The sequence below is a fragment of the Urocampus carinirostris genome, chromosome 5 (genome assembly GCF_059441175.1).
Source record: "Urocampus carinirostris isolate Australia breed hairy pipefish chromosome 5, RoL_Ucar_1.0, whole genome shotgun sequence".
NCBI classification, from domain to species: domain Eukaryota; kingdom Metazoa; phylum Chordata; class Actinopteri; order Syngnathiformes; family Syngnathidae; genus Urocampus; species Urocampus carinirostris.
Genome location: NC_142353.1, coordinates 13,824,693 through 13,838,476, shown reverse-complemented (window position 1 = coordinate 13,838,476; position 13,784 = coordinate 13,824,693). Strand labels below are relative to the sequence as shown.

Sequence of the window (13,784 nt, the reverse complement as noted above, 5' to 3'; positions counted from 1 at the left end):
TGAGGTGTGATTGGTTTATGGTTGCTTATTATTTTTCCCTTACCAGTTCCTAAAATTGAAGATGATGCAGATTTTGCAGGGTTGGGTGAAATTGAGACATATATATATAATCTATCCATCCATCCATTATCTGCACCGCTTATCTTCAGTAGGGTTGCGGGGGTGCTGGAGCCCATCCCAGCTATCTCCGGGCAGGGGACACCCTGAACTGGTTGCCAGCCAATCGCAGGGCGGACAGAAAAAAACCACTCACTCGCATCATTCACTCCTAGGGACAATTTCGACCGACCAATTAACCTGACATGCATGTTTTTTTGGGGAATGTGGAAACTACATATATATATATATATATACGTATATACACATAGTGTAAAAGAGGGGTTTATTAGAGAACATCTAAGAAATACATATATCTCATCTCATTAGCTGCACCGCTTATCCTCAGTAGGGTCGCGGGGGTGCTGGAGCCCATCCTAGCAATCATCGGGCAGTGGGCAGGGGACACCCTGAACTGGTTGCCAGCCAATCGCAGGGCACACGGGGACAGACAACTCACTCGCTCAGTCACACCTAGGGACAATTTGGACTGGCCAATTCACCTGAAATGCATGTTTTTGGAATGTGGGAGGAAACCGGAGTGCCCGGAGGAAACCCACGCAAGCACGGGGAGAACATACAAACTCCGCACAGGAAGTCTGGAGCTGGATTTGAACCCACGCAGGAGGTTCCCATGATATGAACTGTGCCGCACATGCGCTAAGGCGCTAACCTGCTTATTGGGGTATTGGGGGTTCAGTGTCTTACCCAAGGACACTTCGACATAACACGGACAAGCCGGGATTCGAACTGGGATCCCTTAATCCTAAAACGATCGCTCTACCTCCTGAGCTACTGCCGCCCCAATATATATACATATCTACTGTATATATAAAAGAGGTGTTTATCAGAGAAAATCTAAGAAATACATATGCATCATTGATGAGCTGACTGAGGATGCAATAATGGCACCAACCAGGAGATGGCGGCCGCGTGTAAAAAAGTTTGTTAAACAGCTCATTTAAGGTATATTATTATATATTAAATATGTCTGGTGGGTCTTCCCTGAGATGTGGTATTGTGGTACCTGGCTTTTTTCAGTTTTCTGCTATGTCATGTGTGCACCAATCTTCCCTGCCACATCATCCACAATGAAATATTATTTAAACACACTTGTACATTAATCACATAGTCTCAACATTTCTACATCATTATATATGCTACATTTATTGTATAATCATTCAGTTTAATGTCCCATGTAAATTTACTAATAGTAGAAGAGAAAACACCCACCATGGGACTTGAAAAAGATGACCATCATTGAGCAGTGAATTTTGTTCAAATGTAATTTGAACCCGAGGCCAATAACCTCACTTGGGCTCCTACATTTTTAATACAGGGGCGTATACACAGCACTCATCAAAACTACTCTATCTAGAGCACTTCCAAACAAAGAAATGTATAACGCAAACAATAAAATCAATTCAAACAATACAAACAGATGTTGGCTAATATTTTTCTCGATACCCCTCTTTGTGACTACACTAGACTGAAATGTTGTGAAAATGTCAGCAACGTGCAGCGAGGCACACACGGATGCAGACACAACCAGTGTCTCACTCACCTCACTGATCGCGAAGTCCGATTTGCCTCGATTTTCCTATGCTTCTCAGGGCTTTGCTAGAACAATTGTCGCGATCATGTTCTAAACAATGTGTTTATTAAGAAATAGTGTTGAAGTGATTGAAACAAAAAAGGGATCCTAGCCTATAAAATGAGTTTATTTGGGCATATTCCTGCAAATATCTGGAGGCGACCCAATGTAGCTCAACACTATAATATTTACGACCACGACTAGTTGCACACAAGTAGGCCTTATATAATGGGATATAATAGCCTCATTTAAAAGCACGCTTATTGTACGTAGTTGTTCACTGAAGGCTCTAACCAGAGAACCATTGTGAATGAGACTTTGGTTTTATTGGATTTCCCCGTGTGAAGAAATGTTTGAATTGAATTTAAAATCTGACTATCTACTGTTTGCAAAGTAAGACACACTTCAAACATTGTGTTGGGTGGCTTTGGGACACTACAGAGGAATAACACTCTTATTAGTCATGTTAGTTGTGTTGAAATTCTATCTTATTAAAAGGTTTTATTTGAATTTATGAAAAATATTGTTTTTGTCTTTTTGCTTTATTAAAGATGTCTTACGCCAATGTTTAAGCTTTTACAGCAAATGAATATCGGGCCAAAAAATATTTTAGCGGCATCCCCTTTACACTAATAATAGCTATCATGCCCTGAGGCTCTTTAACTCCACCCGGCAGAGTAAAGGCCCACATTAAACCACACCACCTACATTGGATATTACCGAATCTTACTGCATTATGTGTTCTGTGTAGCACTATTTTAGTTACTCTATATAACATGCTAAAGTGGGCATTTGCACGTCACACTGGGTATTTGTATATTGTATTCTTTTGGCTTTATTATTGTATTGTTCTCAGCTCAGGGATGCTGCTGGAAATGTGAATTTCCCTTAGGGGATGAATAAAGTATCTATCTATCTATCTATCTATCTATCTAAAAAAAACCCATATTGTTCGATCCTTAGTTTACACTGGGGATGCAGAAAACTCAAAGGAGTTCGCATACCAGTCGCATTTAAATGGTAATGTGAACGCTCTCACAAAAACATCGGATTTCACAGGAAAAAAAAAATCTGAATTGAGCACTGCTCTGTGAACCTAGCCTAAGTTTGACATCCCTGCAATATAGGGACACCTAATGGTTAAATTTCACACATTTTCCTCTTAAAGAAAATTGTATATTTCTAGAGGGAAGGACCATTTGTGTACTAATGAACGAGTAAGATAACTATAAATTATGGAGGCTTAGATTGACCGAACCATATTATTATTTTTTTCTTCTTTTTCTGTCCTGCCTTTTGTAGTGGGAGGAAAAAAATGAAAAAGTAGAGGGGAAAGAAGGAAAAAGGGAAAGAACAAAAGGCAACATTTGAAAAATGAATGAAAAAAAGCAAAACAAGAGAAAAGGTAAGAATAAAACAAAGAAAAAGTGAAAAGGGAAAGATAATAGAAAAAAACAGTAAAAAAGAAGTGAAAAAAGAAAGACAAGAACAAAAAACAAAAGAAAAACGGAACGGGAAAGAAAACCTAGAACAAAAGAAAAAATCAAGAAAAAAATAGATAGATAGATAGATAGATAGATAGATAGATAGATAGATAGATAGATAGAGAGATAGATAGATAGATAGATAGATAGATAGATAGATAGATAGATAGATAGATAGATAGATAGATAGATAGATAGATAGATAGATAGATAGATAGATAGATAGATAGATAGATACTTTATTCAATATGAATATGAATATGATTCAAATATGAAAACCGATTAGCAGCAAGATGACGTAATAACAAGTCAGCCCCCCCTAGGTGAATCTCATGTTATGTGAAATAAACAGTTTGTCAACCTATGTAAATTAAAAAAAAACATTTTCATAGTTAATGTGTTTTGCTTATTAATACCATCAATATTCTTTTATTTTATGAATAAAAGTTTTTTCTTTTAATTTCTAGGAGGCACTGAATTATACAGTACTCACTAATATTGTAATTGACACCTTTTTAAACGGCTTGACATAGAAAATTCTATATTACCAGGTAGGCTCCTTGAATGGTTGTCGGCGCCTTCGGTGTGTGTGTGAATGGGTAAGCGTGAAGCACCCTGTAAAGCGCTTTGGGAGGTCCTTAATGACTTAAAAAGCGCCATATAAATACAGATCATTTACAATTTAATGTTTTAGGGGTATTATCGAACATCCCTAGCGCCCAACCTCGAAAATGTTATAAACGAAACCGGCATATTTATCATTAATGATCTCATAACAGTTTTGACCGTTTTGGAGCCAGTGGCCCGATGCATTAAATGGCCCAAATGTAACCACACTTTAGCTTTTCATTCGTGTTTACAAACGTTATTTTACGGCAAGAAGGAAGTGTACAGAGTGGGAGGGACGAGGGCAAACATCATCAGCCTCACTCCCACCCCACTGCTCCTTCTACGCCTGTCACGGTAAGATACCTCGCCGAATTCATTGTGTTTACGGCGTGATTCAAACTCCAAAGTGCGCACTAATTTGCCGTGTAAGTTTAGTAACAGGCTGACGGATTAAAAGCTTAAGGTTCCCCAGCAAAAGCTTCATTAAGCCTGCGTTTAGAAGGTCATGTCTCAGTTGAGCTCGCCGAAGAAGTGGCCGCTAGCTGACACTGACAGCCGCACAGCAGTAGCATTAACAGCTAGCGTTAGCACTTAGCGACTTTTGCATGCACCAGACTGCAAAAATGCAGGAATGGGCCAACCAACTTTGCGTAAGTTGTTAGAAGTAGAGTATGACGAAAGGAACAATCGGACGTATAGGTTGGAGATATATTTTTTCCACTTTTTTATAAAACCTGCTTGTTGCTATTATCCATCTAGCCCGGATATGCTATGCTATCGTGTGTGGTCGTCACACACTTGAATACAACTTGAGAATGATTTGCGGCAGTCTGCATTTATTGCATGTTGGATTAGTTTGAAACTCATTTAAATGTTGATAAGCATTTTTGTGTATTTTAATATTAGACCTGTGCGAACAATCTCTAATCGCTAGTTGCTGAAGTAGCGTGTTGGGCAACTTGAGGCCAGCAGCGCTGACAGAAGATGATTGCTCACTCAGACTTGTAAATAACTAATGTAAAATTGTGTTTTCCTCCCTACCGATCATTCCGAGCAAATACTGCAACATTGCAAATGTTTGAGACAGTACCTGTGCCTGCAAGGCGTGTTACTGGGGGGAATTCCCAAACTGTAATTTTTTTCAGTTACTTCATTTAAAAGTAATTCAGTCACCCACCTGAGGACTAACATCAAAAGTAGTGCAACGCTGAAATCAACCATCTAGTTACAAATTACCATTTATACTCCCTTACACCGTCTAAATTGCACTTAAGCCAACCCTATAAAACTACTTTGAAATGGCAATATACTGAAAGTAGAAAAGAACGTCTACTCTGATCCGTTGTAACAGCGAACTTTGTATTTCTTGGTTTGTGCAATCTGAATTGAATTGTCTGTATTGTCATTGATAATAACGTTGTGATAGATTGTTTGCAAGGAGTTTAGACATGGCACTTCAGTGTAAACATGTAATAAAGAATAAAAAGAAATAAAAGATAAAACTATCGGGATAAAAGGCAAAACGATATTCATGCCCGCATGCTGGTTTGCTAGTTTAAGATCAGGTAATTGTGTAATTTTGTAACTGTAATCCTGTGCAGTCCTTTGAGACATTTTTGTGATTAAGGGCTATATAAATAAATTTGACTTGACTTGACATGCGTTTTTTGTGAATGAAAAAGAATATCATAGTGCATTATTTGTAAATGAATAAAGCAGGAGTATTCAGAAGTACACTGTAATGCATGATTTGCATAAAAAAGTAGCATAAATTAGTGTTACTCGCCTTGTAAAAACGAGTTTTTGCTAGGATAAAAAAAATAACTTGAGGCTAAAGTAACCAATCATCTTCGCAATAGCGGGATTTATGATGAGGAATCTTGTTTTATTTCATAGTTTGCAAGTCCTAAAACAAGGAAGGCTTAATGCACAATACGACAACACTGACTTTTAAGTCAACTGTTTTTTTTTTAAGTTATAAACTTTACCAAGAGTAATTATTTCACTTGAAAAATTAACATGCTCTAGTTCGGTTGCTCTCAATTATTTTTATTTTTATTTTGTGACATTTCACTTTTGCAGTGTGAGTGAAAAAGATTAATGCATCGCAACAGTCGTCCAAAGAAAATAAAAGCAATAACGTTTAGCAGCAACAAAAACACCAAAATGAGAATCTAAATCTTGAGACTTGGCAAAGACTTGCCCAAGACATTCCATATACATTTTATCTGTGGGCTTCAAACCATTTGAAGATCTCCATTTCTTGTTACTGTTCATTTTTTGGGCTCCTATTTGTTCTATCGGCCTTATGCAATTTCCAGTGATGTATTCTTTTTCCATTGTCTGACATTGTTTTAATCTACATAAAATTTTAATTTTGCTTCATGGTTGCTGGTTTCTTCAGCGGCCTCTTATCTCTTTTAGCTTGAAGTCAGCAATATAGGCGTTTTCTTTTTTCTACTGGCATAGCGTAAAGTTAAAATTATATAATACCTAATTAAGTTATTGAATTACCAAAACTCGGCTCATTTTTACCGTGATTTCTGTGGACACCTGCTCATGCTTGCCCCTTTGTATAAGGCAAGCCCCCTTCTCATGTGCTGCCTATAGGTGTCCCCCAAAAAAACCCTCTCTGATTTGAGTATTTATTTTATAGTTCCATTTTCTCTTTATATGCGAGTATACACAGTAGTGAGAAAATCTCCATGAGGAAAAATTCAGTGTGCATGTACTACGTTTTGTAGCTTGTATTCAAAAACAGGCTTATTTTTAATCGATAAGAGTTCCAACGGACAACTGCACATTTTCATTCCTTTTTAGTAAATTTTTAAACTGTTTTCAAGTCATCTCTGGGCAATATGAAATGGCACTAGAGAAGATTGACTTTTTGAAAGCACATTTATGACTAAACCAAATATTTGTCTTGTTCAGCAAAATCCATTGTTTTCGTTTTTCCCGATTCATGGTCTTCCAAAGGGCAGGAAAGTCTTTACTTTCCCCGCACTTGCACTTTTAAGGTTTCCTGTTGCTTCTCTCGTGTTTCCTCATAAGAAAATTGGTGATCATCTTTTCACTTTCTTACCTTTCAGGAGAATCGACAATTTGGATCCAAGATGACAGATTCAAAGTACTTCACCACCACCAAAAAAGGTCTGATTGCGTTGGGATTTAGAATACATTTTGTTTTTAAATTGTTAACCTGGAAGAAAGGCAACAAATATAAATTTGTTTTTAATTTCAATCACAATGAAGGTCTGGACTCCATTTTCAATCCTCAATTTTGAGTATTCTGAACATTTGTAATTATTACTAATATTCACCAACAGTTCACCTCTGTAAACTTCTACAATTCAGGCTGAGAGGTTTTTTTTAATCTGACATTAACACTTTTGGCAGCTCTCATTAGATTCTGCAATCAAATTTATAAATGTTAAATCACATCACATTCTGTTCCTTGTATTTTTTTCCGTATATTTCTAATTATGCAGGGGAAATTTTTGAGCTCAAGGCCGAGTTGAACAGCGATAAAAAAGAGAAAAAGAAGGAGGCTGTGAAGAAAGTGATTGCATCAATGACTGTTGGCAAGGATGTCAGGTCAGCCACATATGACCCATCAGGTTGATGGTTAATTTCAATGTGAAGCCTTGCTGACTAATGCTTTTTTGCTTACCAGTGCCCTGTTCCCTGATGTTGTGAACTGCATGCAGACGGACAACCTGGAACTGAAAAAGCTAGTGTACCTCTACCTGATGAACTATGCCAAGAGTCAGCCAGACATGGCCATTATGGCTGTCAACACTTTTGTTAAGGTAATATTTTAGATATCTGTCCTTCATGAATTACAGCAGGGGTCGGCAAGCCACAGCCCGTGGGCTACAAGCAGCCCGTCAGGCTTTTTCATGCGGCCCGCCAAACAAAAATGTTAGACATACAATGATAATATGTATTGGAAAAAGGCACTACGAATAAAAATGTGTTTTGTCCCACTCTTATACCAAAATGTCCCCAGCTTTCAAATATTCAACTAAATTTTTTTCTGTATTTTCCTCATGTTTTCATTTTATTTATCAAAATATTTATTCAATTTAGTGAGAAATAAACGTCTGATCCAGCCCTATTGCAATTAGTTTTTCGATCCATATCAAATTTTGTGCTTAAAAAGGCACCTCATTCATGATTTTCTTTTAATCTTGAGATGTTAAAGATATTGTGATTAAATGTTTTTTTCATAAAATAAAAATAATATCATGTACTTGTAAATGTCTGCATGTTAGTTTATCCACAAATGTATATTTTTGCTGCTTGTTCTCTGGTCATTTGGTATTTTTGCCTGAATGGAATGTGCAACCAAATTGATATACCCCCAGAACCCCCACCTGCCCTTCACATGCCTAAAAATAGAAGTTCGTCTTTTTAAAATGTAAGCGACAATGTGAGAAAAATTAGATAAACCTAAATTGTTTTTTTCTCCTTATGTATTGTCAAGGTATTGGATTCGAGACTGCATTAGAAACAAAATATGCCATATGACTCAACATGTTTGCTCACCCCTGGGTTACAGCCTGCTAGTAATTTCTTCTCATAATATTCTTATATTTTGGAATGGGATATTTGAGTTTTCACAATAATCAGCAAAATTAAAAAAATAACATTTGCCGCATCCGGAATGTATGATATTTCTTTTAAAATTACATTACAGAAAATAAAGAAGTTTCCCTCAATATTCTATTTTTTTATATAGTCTTGTAGTATGTATGATGAAATCTGGATTATCTTTTTTTCAGGATTACTTCTATTGAAACTAATGGTATTATTGGGGGAAAACATTTTTGACATCCATTTCTTTGTCCCGTTTTTTTCCTCCCCAGGACTGTGAAGACCCAAATCCCCTGATTCGGGCTCTAGCCGTGCGAACCATGGGCTGCATCCGTGTAGACAAGATCACAGAGTACCTGTGCGAGCCTCTGAGAAAGTGTTTAAAAGATGAAGACCCGTACGTGAGGAAAACAGCTGCTGTTTGTGTAGCCAAACTCCATGATATCAATGCACAGCTGGTGGAGGATCAAGGCTTTCTAGACACCCTCAAAGACCTTATATCTGACTCCAACCCCATGGTATGACAATTTGTTCAAGGTTTTAGGAATCTGGTACATATTGATGATGCTTCATGTTCAGGTGGTTGCAAACGCAGTGGCAGCACTGTCAGAGATTGCCGAATCTCATCCCAACAGCAATCTTCTCGACCTAAACCCTCAAACAATCAACAAATTACTGACAGCTCTTAACGAATGTACAGAGTGGGGGCAGATTTTCATTCTGGACTGCCTGGCAAATTACACACCTCGAGATGACCGCGAATCTCAAAGGTAAGATAACGGCGCTACAACCAACATTTTCGTTTCCACTTTTCTTTTTTTTTTATCTGTAGTTACTTTTACGTTACAGTGGTACCAACTTTGCTTAATTTGTTCCAGGATCGTGTTTGCAGCTTGACTTGCTCGTGTAATGACCGAATTTTCCAGATATGAAAAAGTTGAAAACTAATGGGTCCATTCCAATCCTTCCAAAAAATCAGTTTAGCCTAAACAGCTATAAAACACATCTTCCTGATCACTAAAAACAAATTCAAATAATAATTAACCATAAAAAATACAGTAATAAGATGATATTAACAGAGGTGTCTGTGTGGTGTGGTGGTGTGGAAGGAGTGACGAGCACCAGCATACCTGTCAACTTATCTGTGTGTGCATATAATGTTTTGTATGGTGTAAAAAGAGCAAGTAATGAAAGAACTAAGATACTGAAAAAAATGTTTATTGATAATTTGGGAAATTATCTTTGTTTTTATTCTACTTAGTGTCTGTCTTGCTGCGAGTAGATACATGCCGTGTTGTGTTTTTAAGGTTTATTATAATTTAATACAGGGAATTGCAATCCTTAAAAAGGGGATCAATTGGCTGGGGTTGACAGGTATTAGCACAACACTGTTGATGAGACATAAGAACTAAGTGTACACTTAAAATTTAAGTTACTGTAATTTGAAATGAACATGCACACAATTTTATTTATAAATGTATTGCATGGAGTAGTTTGCATGCACAAACTGGACCGAGTTGATAGTTGCGGTGAGCGGTTTCTAGTGCTAGCCTCTGGAAATGCTCGTGACTTGGAAATTCCATCGTGTGTGGAGCAAGAATTTTGTTCCAGATAAAACTTGTATTTTTAATTCTTGTGTTGAGAGGTTCTCGTGTAAAGCGGTCCCACTGTATTTTCAAAGGTTTTTTTTTTAAATCTTCCCTTGTGTGGAGTTAGATAAGGGCAGTGTTTCTCAACCTTTTTTTTCTACCTGAGGCAACCTTTTTTTTTTCATTGACTTTTTTATTTTCATTCCTGGCACAAGTTTGTTTAATAAGTCTTTATTATGTGCGGTCACTATGGCTCAGCAGGTAATAAAGGTTATTCATTTTGGTTAATTTTGCTTTATCGTTGGATATAACTATATATTTAAACTATCAAGGTTTTTCTGTATAATGATCCCTAGTTTATCATGTGGGATAGGTTCCATTATGAACATATGATGGGCAAAATTCGTGAAGTAGAAACCTTGTTTACCAATTACTGTACAATGCATTTAATTCAAAGAGGAAAAACGTTTTTACAGGCCAAAGCCTTTTTTAACATATAAAAGTACTTACTGTTACTGTTTTATTTTTTCATGACCAATAACCACTATTTTTGGGACTGTTAAGCCAATCGGAATGTAGAACACGATGCAAATCCTTCAAGTGGCAAAACCGTTAAAAGTAAACCACATTATAGTGAGAGATCACTGTATATTTCTAATTTTGTTTTTACACAAAAATACACGCTACTACTTAAAATAAGCAAAACTTATTTTTTTCCTAAGTTATAACCTTTCTCTTTTTTAGATTTACAAAAAAATGTTTGACTTTTTTTTAGCCAAATACGGACATTTTTAAAATCAGCAAAATTATGTTGAAGATTTTTACTTTATTTGACCTATTTTATTATTTTTTTTGCAATGCAGTTTTTAATAAATACATCAAACTAAATAAGATATTTAAAACGTTTCACTGTACTAGCTCATGGGCAGTTACCAGCTCAGTAGCCTAGATGGTAGTGTGCCCGCTTTGAGACTGGGAGGTCGCTGGTTTGCGCCTCGGCCGAGTCATACCTAATTGGTATAATGGCGGCGCCCTCTGTTGGCTGCGGCTGCATCGGCTCGCTACAACGGGTCAGGTGTATCGACATTTCGTTCTGTGTACATTGTTACAAAGAATGACAATACAAAGGAAATTATTATTATTATTATTAATAATTTGTATACAAAAAAGAAGATTAAACTGTAATCTGCTGTACCTACGGATATGGACTGTTTGTTACTCAGGTGAGGGCAAAAATACTGAGCAATGTAATGCTTTTTTTGCAAAGATATAATTAGGGCTTCTCCTGCGACCCGCGAGACAAAGTCTTACGGTCCACTAGTATGCCCCAACACACTGGTTGAAAAACACTAGATTAGGGCATGGTGTTGAACATGTAAAGCCCATCAGACTTTCTGTGATTAACAATGGCAGCCATTTTCAAACACAATTACCATGGGCTGATTTTATAGACTTTAAAAAAGCATATTAATACATCTTTGTGATTAAAAAGGTATGGCTTTTTTAAATGATTGTGTCTTTTTCCTCAAGTATCTGTGAGCGCGTCACCCCACGGCTCTCCCATGCAAATTCTGCCGTGGTTCTGTCTGCTGTGAAAGTTCTCATGAAGTTCATGGAGATGTTGCCCAAAGACCTCGACTACTATGGGACGCTATTGAAGAAGCTGGCTCCTCCACTGGTTACTCTCCTTTCTGCCGAACCTGAGTTGCAATATGTAGCACTACGAAACATCAACCTCATTGTACAAAGACGGTACTGTAATTTTATCAGCTGCTTCCTTTTATAACATCATAATGAGTTTCAGGTTTTGCAAAATGCTTTGTTGAAGGCTCACTTAACAAGTCTTTACTTTTCAGACCGGAAATCCTAAAACATGAGATGAAGGTTTTTTTTGTGAAGTACAATGACCCAATTTATGTCAAACTGGAGAAACTGGACATCATGATCCGCTTGGCATCTCAAGCTAACATTGCTCAGGTGTAAACCGACAAACAAAATTTCTGTTTTTCGTATGTTTTTTTTTTGGGCGGAAAGAATTATTTGCCCTGCATAGAAAACGTAATCTGTTGTGTCAACGGTTTTGTTGCAGGTACTGGCCGAGTTAAAGGAATACGCCACTGAGGTGGATGTAGACTTTGTCCGTAAAGCTGTCAGGGCCATCGGGCGCTGTGCCATTAAAGTAGAGGTGAGATGATCACCATAAAAAATACACTTTGTACAACAACTTTGTAATGGGTCATGCCAATAGTTTGTGTAGTTCAAAGACCCTTTTTTGCATGAAATGCACTCTCTCAAAAGACAGAAATACTGTTTCCAATTAGAAACCAGTAACATTATGTCAGACTAAAAACGTTATATTACAGGTGGGAAAAACTTATATTCTTTGAGCTATTTACCCTCAATTTTTGCTTCCAATTTTGCAAATATTAAAAAAAATGACACAGTAAATTCAAATAATTTTATCAACTATTTAATATCAATTATCTTGATTTTCCTGTGTAATAATTGTTATAATCATTAAATTGTTATATACCTTTTATAGTAAAATATACTAGAATTCAATAGAGCTGTCACGTGCTTTTTTTTTTAAAATGATGCTGCCATTAAGAAAAGCTGCAGCTGAGACGATCCTTTTCATCCAATAAGTAAAAAGCTATCTAATATTAAGCCATTTCTATACAGTACAATATATACACATTTTCCTAGGGAAAGAATAACCAACTGCATTTCATTTTTAGATAATCAATCCTTTATCAAAAAAGTAGCTAATGCTATCAATGATGCTAGCCGCTAATATTAGTGTCATCATTGGTGAAGCTAGCCCCTAATGCTAGCGTCCTCATGCATACTCATTACTGCAAACTGATATGTCTGTTTATGCGGCATTTATCTGCTAAATCTAGGCCACTTGCTGATAACTTAATTGATATCCTAGTCCTTAACTAGGTTATTCTTGGCTAGCCTTGTTTAAAAAAAAAAAAGGGGAGCACTGAAGCGACGTAAACACCCAATGTAATTTCGTGATGTATTTTCCATCTGTTCTTCACCGGAGACTCAGGAGAATATATATATATATATACAGGGAGTGCAGAATTATTAGGCAAGTTGTATTTTTGAGGATTAATTTTATTATTGAACAACAACCATGTTCTTAATGAACCCAAAAGTCTCATTAATATCAAAGCTGAATATTTTGGAAGTTGGAGTGGGGCTTTTTTAGTTTTAGCTATTTTAGGAGGATATCTGTGTGTGCAGGTGACTATTACTGTGCATAATTATTAGGCAACTTAACAAAAAACAAATGTATACCCATTTCAATTATTTATTTTCATCAGGGAAACCAATATAACAGCTCAACATTCACAAATATACATTTCTGACATTCAAAAACAAAACAAAAACAAATCAGTGACCAATATAGCCACCTTTCTTTGCAAGGACACTCAAAAGCCTGCCATCCATGGATTCTGTCAGTGCTTTGATCTGTTCACGATCAACATTGCGTGCAGCAGCAACCACAGCCTCCCAGACACTGTTCAGAGAGGTGTACTGTTTTCCCTCCTTGTAAATCTCACATTTGATGAGGGACCACAGGTTCTCTATGGGGTTCAGATCAGGTGAACAAGGAGGCCATGTCATTAGTTTTTCTTCTTTTAGACCCTTTCTTGCCAGCCATGCTGTGGAGTACTTGGATGCGTGTGATGGAGCGTTGTCCTGCATGAAAATCATGTTTTTCTTGAAGGATGCGGACTTCTTCCTGTACCACTGCTTGAAGAAGGTGTCTTCCAGAAACTGGCAGTAGGACTGGGAGTTGAG

The 13,784-nt window shown here is 36.9% G+C and overlaps 1 protein-coding gene across 4 annotated transcripts in view; it reads left to right on the top strand.

Annotated features, from left to right (window-relative positions):
- The first annotated feature begins 4,055 nt into the window (after nt 1-4,055).
- ap1b1 (adaptor related protein complex 1 subunit beta 1) overlaps nt 4,056-13,784 on the top strand; it is a 33,134-nt gene continuing 23,405 nt past the window's right edge. For 2 of the 4 annotated variants that reach the window (XM_088335843.1, XM_088335841.1), the window contains exons 1-9: nt 4,166-4,433; nt 6,873-6,933; nt 7,272-7,377; nt 7,457-7,592; nt 8,652-8,897; nt 8,959-9,149; nt 11,499-11,720; nt 11,825-11,945; nt 12,058-12,153. In XM_088335843.1, the coding sequence (XP_088191969.1) occupies nt 4,389-4,433; nt 6,873-6,933; nt 7,272-7,377; nt 7,457-7,592; nt 8,652-8,897; nt 8,959-9,149; nt 11,499-11,720; nt 11,825-11,945; nt 12,058-12,153 (1,224 nt within the window). In that variant the 5' untranslated portion in view covers nt 4,166-4,388. Of the gene's footprint in view, nt 4,138-4,165; nt 4,434-6,872; nt 6,934-7,271; nt 7,378-7,456; nt 7,593-8,651; nt 8,898-8,958; nt 9,150-11,498; nt 11,721-11,824; nt 11,946-12,057; nt 12,154-13,784 lie in introns of those variants that run through there. The other 2 variants (XM_088335842.1, XM_088335844.1) reach the window with 2 other exon arrangements.